Below are 22,110 nucleotides of genomic sequence, written 5' to 3'. Positions count from 1 at the left end.
GTCCAACCCTCTCCCTGGAGATCTACAGTCCTGTGGGTTTTCAGTCCAACCCTCTAACTGGAGATCTACAGTCCTGTGGGTTTTCAGTCCAACCCTCTAACTGGAGATCTACAGTCCTGTGGGTTTTCAGTCCAACCCTCTCCCTGGAGATCTACAGTCCTGTGGGTTTTCAGTCCAACCCTCTAACTGGAGATCTACAGTCCTGTGGGTTTTCAGTCCAACCCTCTCCCTGGAGATCTACAGTCCTGTGGGTTTTCAGTCCAACCCTCTAACTGGAGATCTACAGTCCTGTGGGTTTTTAGTCCAACCCTCTCCCTGGAGATATACAGTCCTGTGGGTTCTCAGTCCAATCCCAATTTAACACTGATTATACTAACTAGCTGCTCAACAAGACCTTAAATAGCAACTGCCCCTCAAAAAAACACAACTAAATCCTTTTGAAAATGGTCAGAAACATTTATTCTAGTTTCAAAATTGACTACAAAGTGAAAATAGGAGTCAGTCTGGTCAAAAACTGAGTTTGGATTCTCAGTGTGTCACAATGAGTAAATTAAGGTTGGGTTTAGATTACAATGACACTATATACATACAAAAGTATGTGGACACCCCTTAAAATTAGTGGATTCAGCTATTTCAGCCACACCCGTTGCTGACAGGTGTATAAAATTGAGCACACAGCTGTGCAATCTCCATATGCAAGATGACGCCGACAGAGATGGTCGCCTCGCTTCGAGTCCTTAGGAAACTATGTATTTAGTTTTTAATGGATTATTTCTCACATTGTTACCCCAGAAAATATTAAGTCTTATTACATACATTCAACTATTGGATATAAGAGCAACGTCAACTTACCAACATTACCACCAGGAATACAACTTTCCCGAATCAGATCCTCTGTTCAGACCACCACCCAGGACAATGGATCGGATCATCTGTTCAGACCACCACCCAGGACAATGGATCTAATCCCTGTATCCGACCCAAAACAACAGAGCCGCAGAAGGGGCAGACAGAGCGGCCTCCTGGTCAGGCTCCGTAGACGTGCACATCGCCCACCGCTCCCGAGAATACTACTCGCCAATGTCCAGCCTCTTGACATCAAGGTAGACGAAATTCGAGCAAGGGTTTCCTTCCAGACATCAGAGACTGTAACATTCTCTTTTTCATGGAAACATGTCTCACTCGGGATGTGTTGTCGGAGTCGGTTCAGCCACTAGGCTTCTCCATGCATTGTGCCGACAGAGATAAACACCTCTCTGGGAAGAGGAAGGGCAGGGGTGTATGCTTCATGAATAAAGACTCATAGTCTAATCATAACGTACAGGAACTCAAGTCCTTCTGCGCACCCAACCTAGAATTCCTTACAATCAAATGCCGGCCATTTGACCTACAAAGAGAATTCTCGTCAGTTATATTCACTGCTGTGTACATTCCCCCTCAAGCAGACACCAAGACGGCCCTCAAGGAACTTCACTGGATTCTATGTAAACTGGAAACCATATATCCTGAGGCTGCATTTATTGTAGCTGGGGATTTTAACAAAGCAAATTTGAGAACAAGGCTACCTAAATTCTATCAGCATATTGATTACACTACGCGCGGGGGTAATACACTCGACCACTGCTACTCTTACCTCCGCAATGCATACAAATCCCTCCTCCCTTCGGCAAATCTGACCATGACGCCATCTTGCGCCTACTGTCCTATAGGCATAAACTCAAACAGGATGTACCAGTGAAGGGAATCATTGAACGCTGGTCTGACCAATCGGATGCCACGCTTCAAGATTGTTTTGATCATGCGGAATGGAATATGTTCCCGGTCAGCTTCTGAGAATGACATTGATCTATACGCTGACTCTGTGAGTTTATAAAGTGCATTAGAGATGTTTTACCCACTGTGACTTAAAACCTACCCTAACCAGAAACTGTGGATGGATGGTGTCATTCGAAAACTGGCGCGAACCACAGCATTTAACCATGGCAAGAGGTCTGGGAATATGGCTGAATATAAACAGTGTAGTTATTCCCTCCGCAAGGCAATCAAACGGGCAAAATGCCGGTACAGGGACAAAGTGGAATTGCAATCAACAGCTCAGACATGAGACGTATGTGGCAGGGACTACAGGAAATCATGGACCACAAAAAGAAAACCAGCCACGTCAGGGACACCGATGTCTTGCTTCCAGACAAACTAAACACCTTCTTTGCCCGCTGTGAGGATTTTACAGTGCCACTGTCGCGGCCTGTTAACAATGACCATGCCCACCCCTCTCCTTCTCTGTGGCCGACCTGAGTAAAACACTTAAACGTGTTAACCCTTGCAAGGCTGCCAGCCCAGACGGCATCCTCCATGTCCTCAGGACATGCGCAGACCAGTGCCTGGTGTGTTTAACATATTCAGTCACTCTATATCCCAGTCTGTTGTCCCAACATGCTTCAAGATGGCCATCATTGTTCTTGCACCCAAGAAGGTAAAGATAACTGAACTAAATGACTACCGCCCCATAGCACTCACTTGTGTCATCATGAAGTGCTCTGAGAGACTAGTCAAGGATCATATCACCTCCACCTTACCTGCCACCCTAGACCCACTTCAGTTTGCATACTGCCCAAACAAGTCCACAGACGAATGGCCATCACACTGCACACTGCTCTATCCCATCTGGACAAGAGGAATACCTATGTAAGAATGCTGTTCATTGACTACAGCTCAGCATTCAAAACCATAGTACCCTCCAAGCTCATCATTAAGCTGGAGGCCCTGGGTCTCAACCCGGCGCTGTGCAATTGGGTCCTGTTGGGTCCCCCATATGTGGTGAAGGTAGGAAACACCATCTCCACTTCGCTGACCCTCAACACTGGGGCCCCACAAGGGTTCGTTCTGAGCCCTCTCCTGTACTCCTTGTTCACCCATGACTGCGTGGCCACGCACACCTCCAACTCAATCATCAAGTTTGCAGACGACACTACAGTAGTGGGCTTGATCACCAACAACGACGAGACAGCCTACAGGGAGGGCACTCGGAGTGTGCGGTCAGGAAAACAACCTCTCACTCAACGTCAACAAAACAAAGGAGATGATCGTAGACTTCAGGAAACCGCAGAGGGCGCACCCCCTATCCACATCGAAGGGACAACGGTGGAGAAGATGGAAAGTTAAGTTCCTCAGAGTACACATCACAGACATACTGAAATGGTCCTCCCACACAGACAGTGAAATGGTCCTTCCACACAGACAGTGAAATGGTCCTTCCACACAGACAGTGAAATGGTCCTCCCACAGACAGTGAAATGGTCCTCCCACAGACAGTGAAATGGTCCTCCCACAGACAGTGAAATGGTCCTCCCACAGACAGCATCGTGAAGAAGGCATCACAGCGCCTCTTCAACCTCAGGAGGCTGAAGAAATGTGTCTTGTCAACTCAAAACCCTGACACACCTTTACAGAAGCACAATCAAGAGCATCCTGTCGGGCTGTATTACAGCCTGGTATGGCAACTGCACAGCCCTCAACTGCAAGGCTCTCCAGAGGGTGGTGTAGTCTGCACAACACATCACCGGGGGCAAACTACCTGCCCTCCAGGACACCTACAGCACCTGATGTCACAGGAAGACCAAAAAGATCATCAAGGGCAACAACCACCCGATGTCACAGGAAGACCAAAAAGATCATCAAGGACAACACCCACCCGATGTCACAGGAAGGCCAAAAAGATCATCAAGGACAACACCCACCCGAGCCACTGCCTGTTCACGCCATTACCATCCAGAAGGCCATAATAAATGGATCACTAGTCACTAGGCAGTTGCAAAGAAAAAGCCATATCTCAGACTGGCCAATTAAAATAAAAGACTCTCATAGCGTGCCTTTATTGCATAATTATGCAAAGCCTCCAAAACTGCAGCATGGAAAAATGTCTATCCTCAGGTTTATATTCCCCTCTCAGTTTTTACACCTGTTAACTTTAGTCCCTGTGGCCATATTAGGTATTACCAAACACACTACTCCCTTCTCAATAAAGGGATTGTTTTAGTTGTTGTGTTTAGAGTGGTTGTATGTAATTCCTATCTGGCTACAGAGACTAAATAGAAGTTGATGACCTGTAATCTCTGTATTGGTCTATGCCTGTAACAATGTTCAGGGAAGGGTAACATACATAGACTCACCCTCCAGACTTAGGGACTTGAGCTCAGGGATGTTGAGAGGAGGGAAGTTGGTCAGTTTAGCGTTCTCACACGTCACAGTGACATCAGAGATATCACAACCTAGCGGGAGGGTGATCCCAGGTCTATGTACCACCACCTCTTTTCCATCCTCCTCTTCTCTGTCAGTGGGCTTGGCTAGGGGAGGAGGATGGAGGTCCTCTTCGGTCGTCTCATCTGGAAACATTTGGAAAACATCTCCTCTCAGCAGCCACTCCATCTCCTCCTCTTCATCCTCCTCTTCTTCTTCTTCCTCTTCCAGCTCTGCTAGTTCCCTCAATTTCTCCTTTAGCTCCTCCTCATGTCTTCTCCTCTCCTCCTCCAGCTTCCTCTCCCGCTCCTTCATGGCCACCTCCTCCTTTAGTCTCCTTGCCTCTTCCTGCCTCCTCTCTTCCTTCTCCATTTGCAGCCTCTCCTCATCCTGCCTCCTCTTCTCCTCCTGCCGCCTCCTCCTCTTCTCCTCCTGCCTCTTCTCCTCCTCCTGCCTCCTCTTCTCCTCCTGCCTCTTCTCCTCCTCCTGCCTCCTCTTCTCCTCCTGCCTCCGCCGCTGTCTCTCTCTCTTTTCCTTCTCGAGGAGGCGCTGCTCCTCCTCTCTATTCAGGAGCTCAATCTCGGCCTTGGTGCGGGTCACCACGGGGTCAAGGATTGGGTCAAGGTCAGGGATCACAGAGTCAGGGTCGTTGGCTACTGGGGAATCGCCAGAGAAGTCAAGGACATCACCACGGGAAGCTGGTCCAGCCAATCAGAACCACAGAATGTTAGAGAGGAGGACGGAGAAGGGAGGAAGGGGAAAGAGGGAAGCAGAAATGGCCCAGTGAGAATTCATGTCTCCATCAATTATAATTTAAAAAGGTATGAACTGCTATTCCAGATGAGTTCTTATGTATAAACTGAGCAGTTTAATAAGAGTCTGGAAGCAGCAGTTGTGATGTGTGTAGCATGAATGTGTGTGTGTGTGTGTGTGTGTAGCATGAATGTGTGTGTGTGTGTGTGTGTGTGTGTGTGTGTGTGTGTGTGTGTGTGTGTGTGTGTGTGTGTGTGTGTAGCATGAATGTGTGTGTGTGTGTGTGTGAATGTGCATGAATGTGTGTGTGTGTGTGCAGCATGAATGTGTGTGTGTGTGTGTGTAGCATGAATGTGTGTGTGTATCTGTCTATGCTTGTGTACTAAGGTGCAGAGAGTCAGTGCAGATGTCGAGTTGAAGCGTTCAGCAGTCTGATGGCTGCTGAAAACAGTCTGAATAATACTGTGAAAATTATGTTAATGCCCTTTTAGTGTAAAAGCTGCCTGAAACTTCAGCCTGTTTTGGTGGGATGGAGTTTTGGCCTGCCTGGTTAAATCACTAGGTGGTAAATTAGTTCATAAATGCATAAGAAAGAGAGTTCCAAACCTCTGGTAATAACAGCTAGTTCCAGACCTCTGGTAATAACAGCTAGTTCCAAACCTCTGGTAATAACAGCTAGTTCCAAACCTCTGGTAATAACAGCTAGTTCCAAACCTCTGGTAATAACAGCTAGTTCCAAACCTCTGGTAATAACAGCTAGTTCCAAACCTCTGGTAATAACAGCTAGTTCCAAACCTCTGGTAATAACAGCTAGTTCCAAACCTCTGGTAATAACAGCTAGTTCCAAACCTCTGGTAATAACAGCTAGTTCCAAACCTCTGGTAATAACAGCTAGTTCCAAACCTCTGGTAATAACAGCTAGTTCCAAACCTCTGGTAATAACAGCTAGTTCCAAACCTCTGGTAATAACAGCTAGTTCCAAACCTCTGGTAATAACAGCTAGTTCCAAACCTCTGGTAATAACAGCTAGTTCCAAACCTCTGGTTCCAAACCTAACAGCTAGTTCCAAACCTCTGGTAATAACAGCTAGTTCCAAACCTCTGGTAATAACAGCTAGTTCCAAACCTCTGGTAATAAAGCTAGTTCCAAACCTCTGGTAATAACAGCTAGTTCCAAACCTCTGGTAATAACAGCTAGTTCCAAACCTCTGGTAATAACAGCTAGTTCCAAACCTCTGGTAATAACAGCTAGTTCCAAACCTCTGGTAATAACAGTTCCAAACCTCTGGTAATAACAGCTAGTTCCAAACCTCTGGTAATAACAGCTAAAACCTCTGGTAATAACAGCTAGTTCCAAACCTCTGGTAATAACAGCTAGTTCCAAACCTCTGGTAATAACAGCTAGTTCCAAACCTCTGGTAATAACAGCTAGTTCCAAACCTCTGGTAATAACAGCTAGTTCCAAACCTCTGGTAATAACAGCTAGTTCCAAACCTCTGGTAATAACAGCTAGTTCCAAACCTCTGGTAATAACAGCTAGTTCCAAACCTCTGGTAATAACAGCTAGTTCCAAACCTCTGGTAATAACAGCTAGTTCCAAACCTCTGGTAATAACAGCTAGTTCCAAACCTCTGGTAATAACAGCTAGTTCCAAACCTCTGGTAATAACAGCTAGTTCCAAACCTCTGGTAATAACAGCTAGTTCCAAACCTCTGGTAATAACAGCTAGTTCCAAACTGCCTAGTTAAAAAATATGTTTTCAGTTTTCCCCAGCCCCACTCAGAAAATCGTAGCAAAATTATTGTTTGAGAAATTGTTCTTTGCGAAGAAGCAATTTTGATTTATTTTTTACTTTGTTTTAAATTTAAAAAGTCAAAAATATCACAGTAAGGTACTTAATTATTACCTAGAAATAATTGGATATTGAGATTTTAAAAAATAACTGTATTGGACCTTTAAGCTAAGTTAAGCTAGATAATGATACCCTTTAACACAACCACATCATTCAGACAAACACCTACCTGTGTCCATACAGACAGGACAGCACTCGCCAGAGGGGGTGTAGGGGAAGTGACACCGATGAGGAGGACATGTGACCTCGTCACACAGCACCTCCCCTCCGCTACACAGACAGGTAACACACGGCTTGGGGGACCAGACGGCCTGCTCAAACATGGTGATGCCCTGGTACACACACTGGCCCTTTTTACCTGCGGGAGAGATGGGGAAGGGCAGGTTTGTTAGGAGATGCTAGGTAACACATGGCTTGGGGGACCGGTGGCCTGATCAAACCATAGAAATGTATAGAGATCTCTACTTGGAAATAACATTTTGTTGCATGAACATTGCCATCAAAGATATTAATAACTAACCCAAGATAATTCATGTGTGTCGTTTCCAATGGGAGCAAATGAAGCATTGTGGGTAAAACAATCAAGTTAAGGCCTTCTCTGTGGAGTACACGTGTGCAGTTACTATAGTCGCTGTTGAACTCCTTGTAAACAATGCCATTTTTTGAAACTTTGGCAAAGGGTCAATTCTACAAAACTTTGTGCACTTTGTGTGTAACAGATCCTAGTTTTGGGAACAGAAAACTGTGAGAAAAATTGTCAGAATGTCGGCTCAATTCCATCTCGCTTCATACTCTCCCACGGCCGGCCACTGGGCTTCCTCTCCTCACCATATTTGGTGGGGAATGGAAAATCCAACCAGATGTTTCAGATTTATACATCCATTGAAACATCTGGCTCCTTGTTCTGTCTGTGTGGCCATTGAGGGCCACCATTTTAAAGTAGTTAGCTGGGTGGGGATTCCAATTGGTCCGGAGGCGTCAGCCAATGATCAGAGCATTGTCTTCTGTAAGTTATCATTTCATTGTAAGGTCTACCTAGTGGTCACAATAAATACATGACACAAGACCTGGTTCAATAAATCCTCAATGGAGCTGCCCATGCTGCTCACGCATGGCATAATGGCACAGATAAGTTGAGACCTCTTTCCTTCTCTACGACTCCAACATGCTGAGGCCTAGGCATACATATGCCCTTCTTATCTGGGGGAGGGAAAGACACAGAAGGGGGAAAAGTGAGAGACAAAGAGAGGAGAGAGAAACATGTCGATGCTCTGGTACACACGTTGTCCCTTAGTTCTGGAGGCAGAGACGGGGCAGAGGGGCTGATACCTGGAGGGGCAGAGGGGCTGATACCTGGAGGGGCAGAGGGGCTGATACCTGGAGGGAGAGACGGGGCAGAGGGGCTGATACCTGGAGGGGCAGAGGGGCTGATACCTGGAGGGGCAGAGGGGCTGATACCTGGAGGTAGAGACGGGGCAGAGGGGCTGATACCTGGAGGGAGAGACGGGGCAGAGGGGCTGATACCTGGAGGCAGAGACGGGGCAGAGGGGCTGATACCTGGAGGCAGAGACGGGGCAGAGGGGCTGATACCTGGAGGGAGAGACGGGCAGAGGGGCTGATACCTGGAGGGGCAGAGGGGCTGATACCTGGAGGGAGAGACGGGGCAGAGGGGCTGATACCTGGAGGGAGAGACGGGGCAGAGGGGCTGATACCTGGAGGGGCAGAGGGGCTGATACCTGGAGGGAGAGACGGGGCAGAGGGGTTGATACCTGGAGGGGCAGAGGCTGATACCTGGAGGGGCAGAGGGGCTGATACCTGGAGGGAGAGACGGGGCAGAGGGGCTGATACCTGGAGGGGCAGAGGGGCTGATACCTGGAGGGAGAGACGGGGCAGAGGGGCTGATACCTGGAGGGGCAGAGGGGCTGATACCTGGAGGCAGAGACGGGGCAGAGGGGTTGATACCTGGAGGGGCAGAGGGGCTGATACCTGGAGGGGCAGAGGGGCTGATACCTGGAGGGGCAGAGGGGCTGATACCTGGAGGGAGAGACGGGGCAGAGGGGCTGATACCTGGAGGGAGAGACGGGGCAGAGGGGCTGATACCTGGAGGGGCAGAGGGGCTGATACCTGGAGGGGCAGAGGGGCTGATACCTGGAGGGGCAGAGGGGCTGATACCTGGAGGGAGAGACGGGGCAGAGGGGTTGATACCTGGAGGGGCAGAGGGGCTGATACCTGGAGGGGCAGAGGGGTTGATACCTGGAGGGGCAGAGGGGCTGATACCTGGAGGGGCAGAGGGGCTGATACCTGGAGGGGCAGAGGGGCTGATACCTGGAGGGAGAGACGGGGCAGAGGGGCTGATACCTGGAGGGAGAGACGGGGCAGAGGGGTTGATACCTGGAGGGGCAGAGGGGCTGATACCTGGAGGGGCAGAGGGGTTGATACCTGGAGGGGCAGAGGGGCTGATACCTGGAGGGGCAGAGGGGCTGATACCTGGAGGGGCAGAGGGGCTGATACCTGGAGGGAGAGACGGGGCAGAGGGGCTGATACCTGGAGGGAGAGACGGGGCAGAGGGGCTGATACCTGGAGGGAGAGACGGGGCAGAGGGGCTGATACCTGGAGGGAGAGACGGGGCAGAGGGGCTGATACCTGGAGGGGCAGAGGGGCTGATACCTGGAGGGAGAGACGGGGCAGAGGGGCTGATACCTGGAGGGGCAGAGGGGCTGATACCTGGAGGGAGAGACGGGGCAGAGGGGTTGATACCTGGAGGGGCAGAGGGGCTGATACCTGGAGGGAGAGACGGGGCAGAGGGGCTGATACCTGGAGGGAGAGACGGGGCAGAGGGGCTGATACCTGGAGGGGCAGAGGGGCTGATACCTGGAGGCAGAGACGGGGCAGAGGGGCTGATACCTGGAGGGAGAGACGGGGCAGAGGGGCTGATACCTGGAGGGAGAGACGGGGCAGAGGGGCTGATACCTGGAGGGGCAGAGGGGCTGATACCTGGAGGCAGAGACGGGGCAGAGGGGCTGATACCTGGAGGGAGAGACGGGCAGAGGGGCTGATACCTGGAGGGGCAGAGGGGCTGATACCTGGAGGGAGAGACGGGGCAGAGGGCTGATACCTGGAGGGAGAGACGGGGCAGAGGGGCTGATACCTGGAGGGGCAGAGGGGCTGATACCTGGAGGGAGAGACGGGGCAGAGGGGTTGATACCTGGAGGGGCAGAGGGGTTGATACCTGGAGGGGCAGAGGGGCTGATACCTGGAGGGAGAGACGGGGCAGAGGGGCTGATACCTGGAGGGGCAGAGGGGCTGATACCTGGAGGGAGAGACGGGGCAGAGGGGCTGATACCTGGAGGGGCAGAGGGGCTGATACCTGGAGGCAGAGACGGGGCAGAGGGGTTGATACCTGGAGGGGCAGAGGGGCTGATACCTGGAGGGGCAGAGGGGCTGATACCTGGAGGGGCAGAGGGGCTGATACCTGGAGGGAGAGACGGGGCAGAGGGGCTGATACCTGGAGGGAGAGACGGGGCAGAGGGGCTGATACCTGGAGGGGCAGAGGGGCTGATACCTGGAGGGGCAGAGGGGCTGATACCTGGAGGGGCAGAGGGGCTGATACCTGGAGGGAGAGACGGGGCAGAGGGGTTGATACCTGGAGGGGCAGAGGGGCTGATACCTGGAGGGGCAGAGGGGTTGATACCTGGAGGGGCAGAGGGGCTGATACCTGGAGGGGCAGAGGGGCTGATACCTGGAGGGGCAGAGGGGCTGATACCTGGAGGGAGAGACGGGGCAGAGGGGCTGATACCTGGAGGGAGAGACGGGGCAGAGGGGTTGATACCTGGAGGGGCAGAGGGGCTGATACCTGGAGGGGCAGAGGGGTTGATACCTGGAGGGGCAGAGGGGCTGATACCTGGAGGGGCAGAGGGGCTGATACCTGGAGGGGCAGAGGGGCTGATACCTGGAGGGAGAGACGGGGCAGAGGGGCTGATACCTGGAGGGAGAGACGGGGCAGAGGGGCTGATACCTGGAGGGAGAGACGGGGCAGAGGGGCTGATACCTGGAGGGAGAGACGGGGCAGAGGGGCTGATACCTGGAGGGGCAGAGGGGCTGATACCTGGAGGGAGAGACGGGGCAGAGGGGCTGATACCTGGAGGGGCAGAGGGGCTGATACCTGGAGGGAGAGACGGGGCAGAGGGGTTGATACCTGGAGGGGCAGAGGGGCTGATACCTGGAGGGAGAGACGGGGCAGAGGGGCTGATACCTGGAGGGAGAGACGGGGCAGAGGGGCTGATACCTGGAGGGGCAGAGGGGCTGATACCTGGAGGGAGAGATGGGGCAGAGGGGTTGATACCTGGAAGGGCAGAGGGGCTGATACATGGAGGGGCAGAGGGGCTGATACCTGGAGGGGCAGAGGGGCTGATACCTGGAGGGAGAGACGGGGCAGAGGGGTTGATACCTGGAGGGGCAGAGGGGCTGATACCTGGAGGGGCAGAGGGGTTGATACCTGGAGGGGCAGAGGGGCTGATACCTGGAGGGGCAGAGGGGCTGATACCTGGAGGGAGAGACGGGGCAGAGGGGTTGATACCTGGAGGGGCAGAGGGGCTGATACCTGGAGGGAGAGACGGGGCAGAGGGGTTGATACCTGGAGGGGCAGAGGGGCTGATACCTGGAGGGGCAGAGGGGCTGATACCTGGAGGGAGAGACGGGGCAGAGGGGTTGATACCTGGAGGGGCAGAGGGGCTGATACCTGGAGGGGCAGAGGGGCTGATACCTGGAGGGAGAGACGAGGCAGAGGGGCTGATACCTGGAGGGAGAGACGGGGCAGAGGGGTTGATACCTGGAGGGGCAGAGGGGCTGATACCTGGAGGGGGAGACGGGGCAGAGGGGTTGATACCTGGAGGGGCAGAGGGGCTGAAACCTGGAGGGAGAGACGGGGCAGAGGGGCTGATACCTGGAGGGAGAGACGGGGCAGAGGGGCTGATACCTGGAGGGGCAGAGGGGCTGATACCTGGAGGGGCAGAGGGGCTGATACCTGGAGGGAGAGATGGGGCAGAGGGCTGATACCTGGAGGGAGAGACGGGGCAGAGGGGCTGATACCTGGAGGGGCAGAGGGGCTGATACCTGGAGGGGCAGAGGGGCTGATACCTGGAGGGAGAGATGGGGCTAATACCTGGAGGGAGAGACGGGGCAGAGGGGCTGATACCTGGAGGGAGAGACGGGGCAGAGGGGCTGATACCTGGAGGGGCAGAGGGGCTGATACCTGGAGGGGCAGAGGGGCTGATACCTGGAGGGAGAGATGGGGCTGATACCTGGAGGGAGAGACGGGGCAGAGGGGCTGATACCTGGAGGGGCAGAGGGGTTGATACCTGGAGGGGCAGAGGGGCTGATACCTGGAGGGAGAGACGGGGCAGAGGGGCTGATACCTGGAGGGAGAGACGGGGCAGAGGGGCTGATACCTGGAGGGGCAGAGGGGCTGATACCTGGAGGGGCAGAGGGGCTGATACCTGAGGGGCAGAGGGGCTGATACCTGGAGGGAGAGACGGGGCAGAGGGGCTGATACCTGGAGGGGCAGAGGGGTTGATTACCTGGAGGGAGAGATGGGGCAGAGGGGCTGATACCTGGAGGGAGAGACGGGGCAGAGGGGCTGATACCTGGAGGGGCAGAGGGGCTGATACCTGGAGGGGCAGAGGGGCCGATACCTGGAGGAAGAGACGGGGCAGAGGGGCCGATACCTGGAGGGAGAGACGGGGCAGAGGGGTTGATACCTGGAGGGGCAGAGGGGCTGATACCTGGAGGGGCAGAGGGGCTGATACCTGGAGGGGCAGAGGGGCTGATACCTGGAGGGGCAGAGGGGTTGATACCTGGAGGGGCAGAGGGGCTGATACCTGGAGGGGCAGAGGGGTTGATACCTGGAGGGGCAGAGGGGCTGATACCTGGAGGGGCAGAGGGGTTGATACCTGGAGGGGCAGAGGGGCTGATACCTGGAGGGGCAGAGGGGTTGATACCTAGAAGGGGAGACAGTTTGAGGGGCTGATACCTGGATGTTAAATGTTAAAGATATTTCACAGCAGTTTAGATGGTATAATGATTCTCTACACCGAGTTCATGCTTTGTCAACTTAAATTAGGTGAACTCTTCAAATTTTTGCAAACAGGAAACGGCAGAGCTATTTCTGCATTTTCCAACCTTGAACTATTAAAAATGTCAACTTCAATGTCTTATGGACGTCCCAAGGATCCCAGATAGTACGGTCCGTAGTTTCAGCATGGTCAGTAATCAGGAAAAACTGATGGACTTATTTTGTGTACTAAATTTTCATTATTCTTGGAATTTGATTCTGTTCTTATTTTAAACTCTAAAACTGAGACTTCACTACCATCTCAGGACTCCCGGCATAACCTTGTCCTCGGGCTAACTGAGCACAGCACCAGCTTGTGATACTCCTCCATGTGACCAGTTTGGAGAGGAAGTGTTGGCTGTGTCAGGTTCCTCCAGGTATGACCGTGTCATGTTATCAGAGAGTGATGGTGGTAGAAGTGGAGCTCCAACAGCAGCTAACTATTACCGTCTAGGAAGTCCAGACTTTCTGGGAGAAATAGACAGATGTTATAAATATTATAAAAAAGTCACCTTGTTCTGGAGAGATTTACACGCCATCATAACGTCACTCCAGGGTAAGCCACACTAAACACAGCCCTTATGTGAAGTGTTTCTACAATCCCCTGTGGGAAAAACGATTGGAACCATTTCCCTGTTTGACAGCTAGATTTTATGGGTATGATTCTATAGGCCTAACATATTACCTCTTTGAAGGAGCTTTCTGTAAAAAATGTATATATTTATGTTTCTTAACCTTTATTTAACTAGGCAAGTCAGTTAAGAACAAATTCTTATTTACAATGGCGTCTACCCCGGCCAAACCCGGACGACGCTGGGCCAATTGTGTGTCACCCTATAAGACTCCCAATCACGGCCGCATGTGATAGAGCCTGGACTCAAACCAGGGATTGTAGTGACACCTCTTGCACTGAGATGCAGTACCTTAGACTGCTGTGCCACTCAGGAGCCAGTCGAGTGGACCGCCACGTTGGCAGTCGAGTGGACCGCCACATTGGCAGTCGAATGGACCGCCACATTGGCAGTCGACTGGACCGCCTCGTTGGTAGTCGAGTGGACCGCCACGTTGGCAGTCGAGTGGACCGCCGCGTTGGCAGTCGAGTGAACCGCCACATTGGCAGTCAAGTGGACCGCCACGTTGGCAGTCGAGTGGACCGCCCGTTGGCAGTCGAGTGGACCGCCTCGTTGGTAGTCGAGTGGACCGCCACGTTGGCAGTCGAGTGGACCGCCGCGTTGGCAGTCGAGTGGACCGCCGCGTTGGCAGTCGAATGGACCGCCACATTGGCAGTCGACTGGACCGCCTCGTTGGTAGTCGAGTGGATCGCCACGTTGAGTCCTGGACTTGGCAGTCGAGTGGACCGCCGCGTTGGCAGTCGAGTGAACCGCCACGGTGGTAGTTGAATGGTGATCCTCTGTCGGTGCCCTTGACACCTCCATAGCAGAACCAAATTACCTGGAGGGGTTTTCCCCAATAGAACACAGGAGGGGTTCCCCAATAGAACACAGGGGGTTTTCCCCAATAGAAGACAGGGGGTTTTCCCCAATAGAACACAGGGGGTTTTCCCCAATAGAACACAGGGGGTTTTTCCCAATAGAACACAGGGGGTTTTCCCCAATAGAACACAGGGGTTTTCCCCAATAGAACACAGGGGTTTTCCCCAATAGAACACAGGGGTTTTCCCAAATAGAACACAGGGGGTTTCCCAATAGAACACAGGGGTTTTCCCCAATAGAACACAGGGGTTTTCCCCAATAGAACACAGGGGTTTTCCCCAATAGAACACAGGGGTTTTCCCCAATAGAACACAGGGGTTTTCCTCAATAGAACACAGGGGGTTTTCCCCAATAGAACACAGGAGGGGTTCCCCAATAGAACACAGGGGGTTTCCCCAATAGAACACAGGGGTTTTTCCCCAATAGAACATAGGGGGTATTCCCAAATAGAACACAGGGGGTTTCCTCAATAGAACACAGGGGATTTACCCCAATAGAACACAGGGGGTTTTCCCCAATAGAACACAGGGGGTTTTCCCCAATAGAACATAATAATGTTTACATGGACACATCTGAAAACAGGCTACCCGATGGCACTCTGAGAAACGCAGATAATCGCCAATCAAAATAAACATTTCATCCAGCAAGCATGTTATTTTTGGCAAGTATATTTATTCGGAGTTCAGACATACTACGTAAAGGTACAGTGTGTGAAAAGTACTTCTACTAAACTACATTGTTGTCCCGAACTCACTTCACTTGCGCTAAAGAGGGAGGCTAGCTTGGATGATGCTAGCACAGATCAAGTACCCAGCTGGAATGCTGATTAAAGTCTTCACATGTCCATTTGAAAAATTACTCAGAAAACCATGTGTTTTAATCGGCGTATTCTGACTTCAAATTTTGACCTGACGCCGATTAAGATACTGTCACGTTCTGACCTTTATTCATTTGTCTTGTCTTTATTTAGTTTGGTCAGGGCATGAGTTGGGGTGGGCAGTCTGTTAGTTTTTCTATATTGTCTATTTCTGTGTTTGGCCTGATATGGTTCTCAATCAGAGGCAACTGTCTATCGTTGTCCCTGATTGAGAACCATATTTAGGTAGCCTGTTTTCCTTTGTGTTTTGTGGGTGGTTATTTTCAGTCTTTGTGTGTCTGCACCAGACAGAACTGTTTCGGTTGTCACTTTGTAGTTTTGTATTTTTGAAGTGTTCAGTTGTTTATTAAAAAGATGGACACTAACCACGCTGTGCTTTGGTCCTCTCCTTCTTCCACCCAAGACAGCCATTACAGAACCACCCACCAAGAAAGGACCAAGCAGCGTGGTAACAGGCAGCAGCAGCAGGAGAGAAGCAAGGATACATGGAGAGATGGACTTGGGAGGAGATTCTGGACGGCAAAGGACCCTGGACTCAGCCAGGGGAATATCGCCGTCCCAAAGCAGAGCTGGAGGCAACGAAAGCAGAGAGGCGCTGGTATGAGGAGGCAACATGGCAGCGCGGCTGGAAGCCCAAGAGGCAGCCCCAAAAATTACTTCCCGTGCTTACCGGAGCGAGAGGGACCAGGCAGGCACCGTGTTATGCGGTGGAGCGCACAGTGTCCCCGGTGCGCATGCATAGCCCGGTGCAGTACATTCCAGCTCCTCATATCGGCCGGGCTAGAGTGGGCATCGAGCCAGGTGCCATGAAGCCGGCTCTACGCATCTGGTCTCCAGTGCGTCTCCTTGGGCCGGCGTACATGGCACCAGCCTTACGCATGGTGTCCCCGGTTCGCCAGCACAGCCCAGTGCGGGCTATTCCACCTCGCCGCACTGACCTGGCTACGGGGAGCATTCAACCAGGTAAGGTTGGGCAGGCTCGGTGCTCAAGAGCTCCAGTGCGCCTGCACGGTCCGGTCTATCCGGTGGCAGCCCCCCGCACCAGGCTGTCTCTCCATCTTCTCGCTACAGGTGCTCCCGCCTGTCCAGCGCCGCCAGAGCCTTCCTCCTGCCCAGTGCCGTCAGAGTCTCCCGTCTGTACTGAGCCGCCAGAGCCTCCCGTCTGTCCTGAGCCGCCAGAGCCTCCCGTCTGTCCTGAGCCGCCAGAGCCTCCCGTCTGTCCTGAGCCGCCAGAGCCTCCCGTCTGTCCTGAGCCGCCAGAGCCTCCCGTCTGTCCTGAGCCGCCAGTCTGTCCTGAGCCGCCAGAGCCGCCTGAGCCAGCCAGCCAGGAGCTGCCAGAGCCGCCAGCCAGCCAGGAGCTGCCAGAGCCAGGAGCAGCCAGCCAGGAGCTGCCAGAGCCGTCAGCCAGCCAGGAGCTGCCAGAGCCGTCATTCACCGCCAGGCGCCACCAGGAATCTGTCGGGAGCCCTTCACACCTCAGCCAGCCATCTGTCGGTGCCCTTCACACCTCCGTCAATCTGTCGGTGCCCTTCACACCTCCGTCAATCTGTCGTGCCTTCACACCTCCGTCAATCTGTCGGTGCCCTTCACACCTCCGTCAATCTGTCGGTGCCCTTCACACCTCCGTCAATCTGTCGCCCTTCACACCTGCCCTTCACACCTCCGTCAATCTGTCGGTGCCCTTCACACCTCCGTCAATCTGTCGGTGCCCTTCACACCTCCGTCAATCTGTCGGTGCCTTGACACCTCCATCAATCTGTCGGTGCCCTTCACACCTCCGTCAATCTGTCGGTGCCCTTCACACCTCCGTCAATCTGTCGGTGCCTTGACACCTCCATCAATCTGTCGGTGCCCTTCACACCTCCGTCAATCTGTCGGTGCCCTTCACACCTCCGTCAATCTGTCGGTGCCCTTCACACCTCCGTCAATCTGTCGGTGCCCTTGACACCTCCATCAATCTGTCGGTGCCCTTCACACCTCCGTCAATCTGTCGGTGCCCTTCACACCTCCGTCAATCTGTCGGTGCCCTTCACACCTCCGTCAATCTGTCGGTGCCCTTCACACCTCCATCAATCTGTCGGTGCCCTTCACACCTCCGTCAATCTGTCGGTGCCCTTGTTAGATTCATTTATGCAGCACCCTGTAACCACTGACTAAGGTCTACTCATGTTAAATACAAGATCATGCTTTCAGTACATTACCTACTAGTCTAATACAGGACACTGGTCCCTGTTGAAGTAATCCGCTGCCTTTTTCAGTTCTACAACTGTACTAACACACCAAACCTAATCAAACTTGTTAAATGTTTGATTGTGTAGTAAATAAAAGGACTGTGAGTTTAACTCTTGGTGCGTAATATCAACAACCATCTAGTACGAGAGAGAAAATCAGGGAGAGAACAACCATCTAGTACGAGAGAGAGAGAAAATCAGGGAGAGAAGAACCATCTAGTATGAGAGAGAGAGAAAATCAGGGAGAGAACAACCATCTAGTACGAGAGAGAGAGAAAATCAGGGAGAGAAGAACCATCTAGTATGAGAGAGAGAGAAAATCAGGGAGAGAACAACCATCTAGTACGAGACAGAGAGAAAATCAGGGAGAGAGGCAGATGGAATGCAAATAGAGCGATTGAGAGAATTAAAGAGGGGGAGAGAGAGCCAGAGGGAAAGAGAGAGAGGGAGGGAGAGAGAGAGAGAGAGGGCCAAAGAGGGACAGAATTAAAGAGGGGGAGAGAGGGCCAGGGAGAGGAAGACAAAGAGGTGTGGTGGTGAACCAACCCGGGATGACATTGTAGTTAGACTGTCTCTCATCAACACTCTTGTATGACTCAATGAAAATAGACGCTCCATCGTCTCCTCCGGCGTTGGCTGGAAGGCTCCCCAGCCTCGTCAGACCCAGAGGGGTTTGAGATCGCTGGTTGTCCCTGTTCCCCCTGGCTCTCCCCTGCCCAGGCCCTCCTGCCTTCCTCCTCTTCCCCCATTCTAGGTCTCCTCGCTGGGGCTGGTTGAACTCCGGGCCCCCTGGTTCCCATGGCCCTCTCCTCCTCCTCCTCCCCTGGCCAGCCAGCACTCTCTGGTCCTGGGCCCCAGCTTCAGCTCCAGACACCTCCAAATACAGGTAGACCAGGAGCAATAGAGAGAAGAGAACCCAGCGCTCCATAGAGGCTCAGGAGAAAGTCAGGCTAGTCTGTAGAGTAGAGAGAGAGAGTAGAGTATTACTTTATTAAGCCCGACTTGGGAAATTGTTTTATCCCTGCATGCATTGTCAATGAATTACAATGACAAGAAAAACAAAAATAATAATAATCTTATGAAGACACAAAGGCACCATGGTATCCCTAAAGAATAGTCTGATTCCAGTGTTGTTTTCTATCCTACTCTGGGGAAAACAGGCAACAACACAACATCTTCCAATAGGAAGATCTCATAAAACAGTTCATCAATTACAGCTTCATGGCTGTGGGTAACACATCGGATCGAGGGGTTTAGATGCCGGTAAAGCTGATATAGAGAGCTGTGGGAGACTGCGTAACAAATGGCACCCTATTCCCTATATAGTCCTATACCCTCCATAGGAATCTGGTTAAAAGTAGTGCACTACATAGGGAATAATTTTCCATTTTTCCAAATTGTGCCGTTTCCACATGCTATACCTCCATAATAACAAGCCTCTCGTCTCTAGTCCCAGTCAGACAGACAGTAGAATACGTGGACAACTACAAATACCTGGGTGTCTGGTTAGACTGTAAACTCTCCTTCCAGACTCACATTAAGCATCTCCAATCCAAATTAAATCTAGAAATCGGCTTCCTATATCGCAACAAAGCCTCCTTCACTCATGCTGCCAAACATACACTCATAAAATGGACTATCCTACTGATCCTTGACTTAGTCTCCAGATTTATCTTGACCAGGTCACAGCTGTAAATGAAAACTTGTTCTGAACTGGCCTACTCAAAAATTGGATGCAGTCTGTCACAGTGCCATCCGTTTCATCACCTAAGCCCCATATACTACCCACCACTGTGACCTGCATGCTCTCGTGGGCTGGCCCTCACTTCATATTCATTGCCAAATCCACTGGCTCCAGTTTATCTAAGTCTTTACTAGGTAAAGCCCTGCCTTGGCTCACTGGTCACCATAGCAGCACCCACCCATAGCACACGATCCATCAGGTATATCTCACTGGTCACCATAGCAGCACCCACCTGTAGCACACGCTCCATCAGGTATATTTCACTGCAAAAATCACTGAAGGTGGTGTCTTATATCTCCTTCACTAACTTTAAGCATCAGCGGTCAGAGCAGCTTACCGATCACTGCACCTGTACATAGCCCATCTGTAAATAACCCATCCAACTACCTCATCCCCATATTATTATTTTTTGCTCCTTTGCACATTCATCTTCTGCACATCTATCACTCCAGTGTTTAATTGCTAAATTGTAATTACTTCACCACTATGGCCTATTTATTGCCTTACCTCCCTTATCTTACCTCATTTGCACACACTGTATATAGACTTTTCTATTGTACTATTGACTGTATGTTTGCTTATTCCATGTGTAACTCTGTGTTGTTGTTTGTGTCGAACTGCTTTACTTTATCTTGGCCAGGTCGCAGTTCTAAATGAGAACTTGTTCTCAACTAGCCTACCTGGTTAAATAAAGGTGTTCTCAACTAGCCTACCTGGTTAAATAAAGGTGTTCTCAACTAGCCTACCTGGTTAAATAAAGGTGTTCTCAACTAGCCTACCTGGTTAAATAAAGGTGTTCTCAACTAGCCTACCTGGTTAAATAAAGGTGTTCTCAACTAGCCTACCTGGTTAAATAAAGGTGTTCTCAACTAGCCTGCCTGGTTAAATAAAGGTGTTCTCAACTAGCCTACCTGGTTAAATAAAGGTGTTTTCAACTGGCCTACCTGGTTAAATAAAGGTGTTCTCAACTGGCCACCTGGTTAAATAAAGGTGTTCTCAACTGGCCTACCTGGTTAAATAAAGGTGTTCTCAACTAGCCTACCTGGTTAAATAAAGGTGTTCTCAACTAGCCTACCTGGTTAAATAAAGGTGTTCTCAACTAGCCTACCTGGTTAAATAAAGGTGTTCTCAACTAGCCTACCTGGTTAAATAAAGGTGTTCTCAACTAGCCTACCTGGTTAAATAAAGGTGTTCTCAACTAGCCTGCCTGGTTAAATAAAGGTGTTCTCAACTAGCCTACCTGGTTAAATAAAGGTGTTCTCAACTGGCCTACCTGGTTAAATAAAGGTGTTCTCAACTGGCCACCTGGTTAAATAAAGGTGTTCTCAACTGGCCTACCTGGTTAAATAAAGGTGTTCTCAACTAGCCTACCTGGTTAAATAAAGGTGTTCTCAACTAGCCTACCTGGTTAAATAAAGGTGTTCTCAACTAGCCTACCTTTTTAAATAAAGGTGTTCTCAACTAGCCTACCTGGTTAAATAAAGGTGTTCTCAACTAGCCTACCTGGTTAAATAAAGGTGTTCTCAACTAGCCTACCTGGTTAAATAAAGGTGTTCTCAACTAGCCTACCTGGTTAAATAAAGGTGTTCTCAACTAGCCTACCTGGTTAAATAAAGGTGTTCTCAACTAGCCTACCTGGTTAAATAAAGGTGTTCTCAACTAGCCTACCTGGTTAAATAAAGGTGTTCTCAACTAGCCTACTTGGTTAAATAAAGGTGAAATAAAATAAATAAAAATGAGGGAAAGCGCGTCATCAAAGCACGACGTGTGTTTGTTGTTGTTGAATGCTGAAACCTGAACTAAAGACCTCGGTTTAAAAGCTGACCGTGTTTTCCTATACTTTAATTTTATTTTGAATCCTGCGCCTCTGTTGGGCTAAATTGTTGTGAGCGCTACTGTCTGTCCCGGGATCCTGCCAGTTTCCGCATAGGGGGAGAGACGTGAAAGCCTGCCTGACTCACCGGTCTCAAATGGAGGTCGCTATTGAACGTTTCCAGCGCTGCAGGGAGCTGTGTTTACTTTGCTTTGTTCCGGGACAATGTGGGCCGCGCTGACTTTCAATGTAGCAACTACTTTCTTGCACAGGACTATGTGAGCAAAGTGGCTAATCTTAGCAAGCAAGTAGCAATCCTACACAAGCTACTGGGGAACCCACGCCTGCATACCTTTTCTTTTACCCCAGTAGCCGGATGCCGCTCTGGTCTGGTGGAAGTTTGGCCGGTGCTCAGCAGGGTTCCTTCCCCGAAGGAGTCTCTCCCTTCCCTGGCGAACTGTTCTCGACCCAACCAGCCATGGAGGTACGTCACTTGCCGTGGAAGTTGAAGAACGTGTCCTCTGGCAACGGGGGTCTCCATGGAGATGTTGAGCTCGGATCTGACACAGACCAGAAACAGCTTTGCTGCCCTGGATCCAGAGGTTCTGGCGCCTTCTTCCTTGGGGCTTCCCGTTCAAGGATCCGGAGGTACCTGCATCTTCATCCTCAGTCTCCCTCTCCGGTGGCTTCTACCTCGGGTTCAGATCCTCGGAGCTCCCACCCTCACCAGAACCGTGAGGCTGCCTGAGAGACCGGCCCATTCAACATCAACAGCTGTCATTAGGCAGCTCTATGGTGACAAACATCTCGGTTCCCAAGGCAAAACCTTGTGCTATTCAGGAGCACGAGTACATCACAAGGCTGATTCTGACTGTTCTACGACAGATGCCGGGAGCTGACGCTGTCGTGGTCCATGTGGGGTCAAACGACATCAGGAGCTCGGAACATTTGAAAATGGATTTTAAAATAACTGATTTTAGCATTAAAAGACTCCAAAAAATGG

The 22,110-nt window shown here is 51.3% G+C and overlaps 1 protein-coding gene across 3 annotated transcripts in view; it reads right to left on the bottom strand.

Moving 5' to 3' along the window:
• LOC112240697 (extracellular matrix protein 2) overlaps nt 1-22,110 on the bottom strand; it is a 148,055-nt gene that overhangs the window by 120,162 nt on the left and 5,783 nt on the right. For all 3 annotated transcript variants that reach the window (XM_042329503.1, XM_042329492.1, XM_042329498.1), the window contains exons 2-4: nt 18,097-18,505; nt 7,010-7,198; nt 4,170-4,934 (exon numbers count right to left, since the gene is read on the bottom strand). In XM_042329503.1, coding sequence (XP_042185437.1) covers nt 4,170-4,934; nt 7,010-7,198; nt 18,097-18,478 — 1,336 coding nt within the window. In that variant the 5' untranslated portion in view covers nt 18,479-18,505. The remainder of the gene's footprint in view (nt 1-4,169; nt 4,935-7,009; nt 7,199-18,096; nt 18,506-22,110) is intronic.

Source organism: Oncorhynchus tshawytscha, linkage group LG02 (assembly GCF_018296145.1).
Source record: "Oncorhynchus tshawytscha isolate Ot180627B linkage group LG02, Otsh_v2.0, whole genome shotgun sequence".
NCBI lineage: Eukaryota > Metazoa > Chordata > Actinopteri > Salmoniformes > Salmonidae > Oncorhynchus > Oncorhynchus tshawytscha.
Note: the sequence above shows the minus strand (reverse complement) of the source record. Positions and strands in the feature narration are given on the sequence as shown.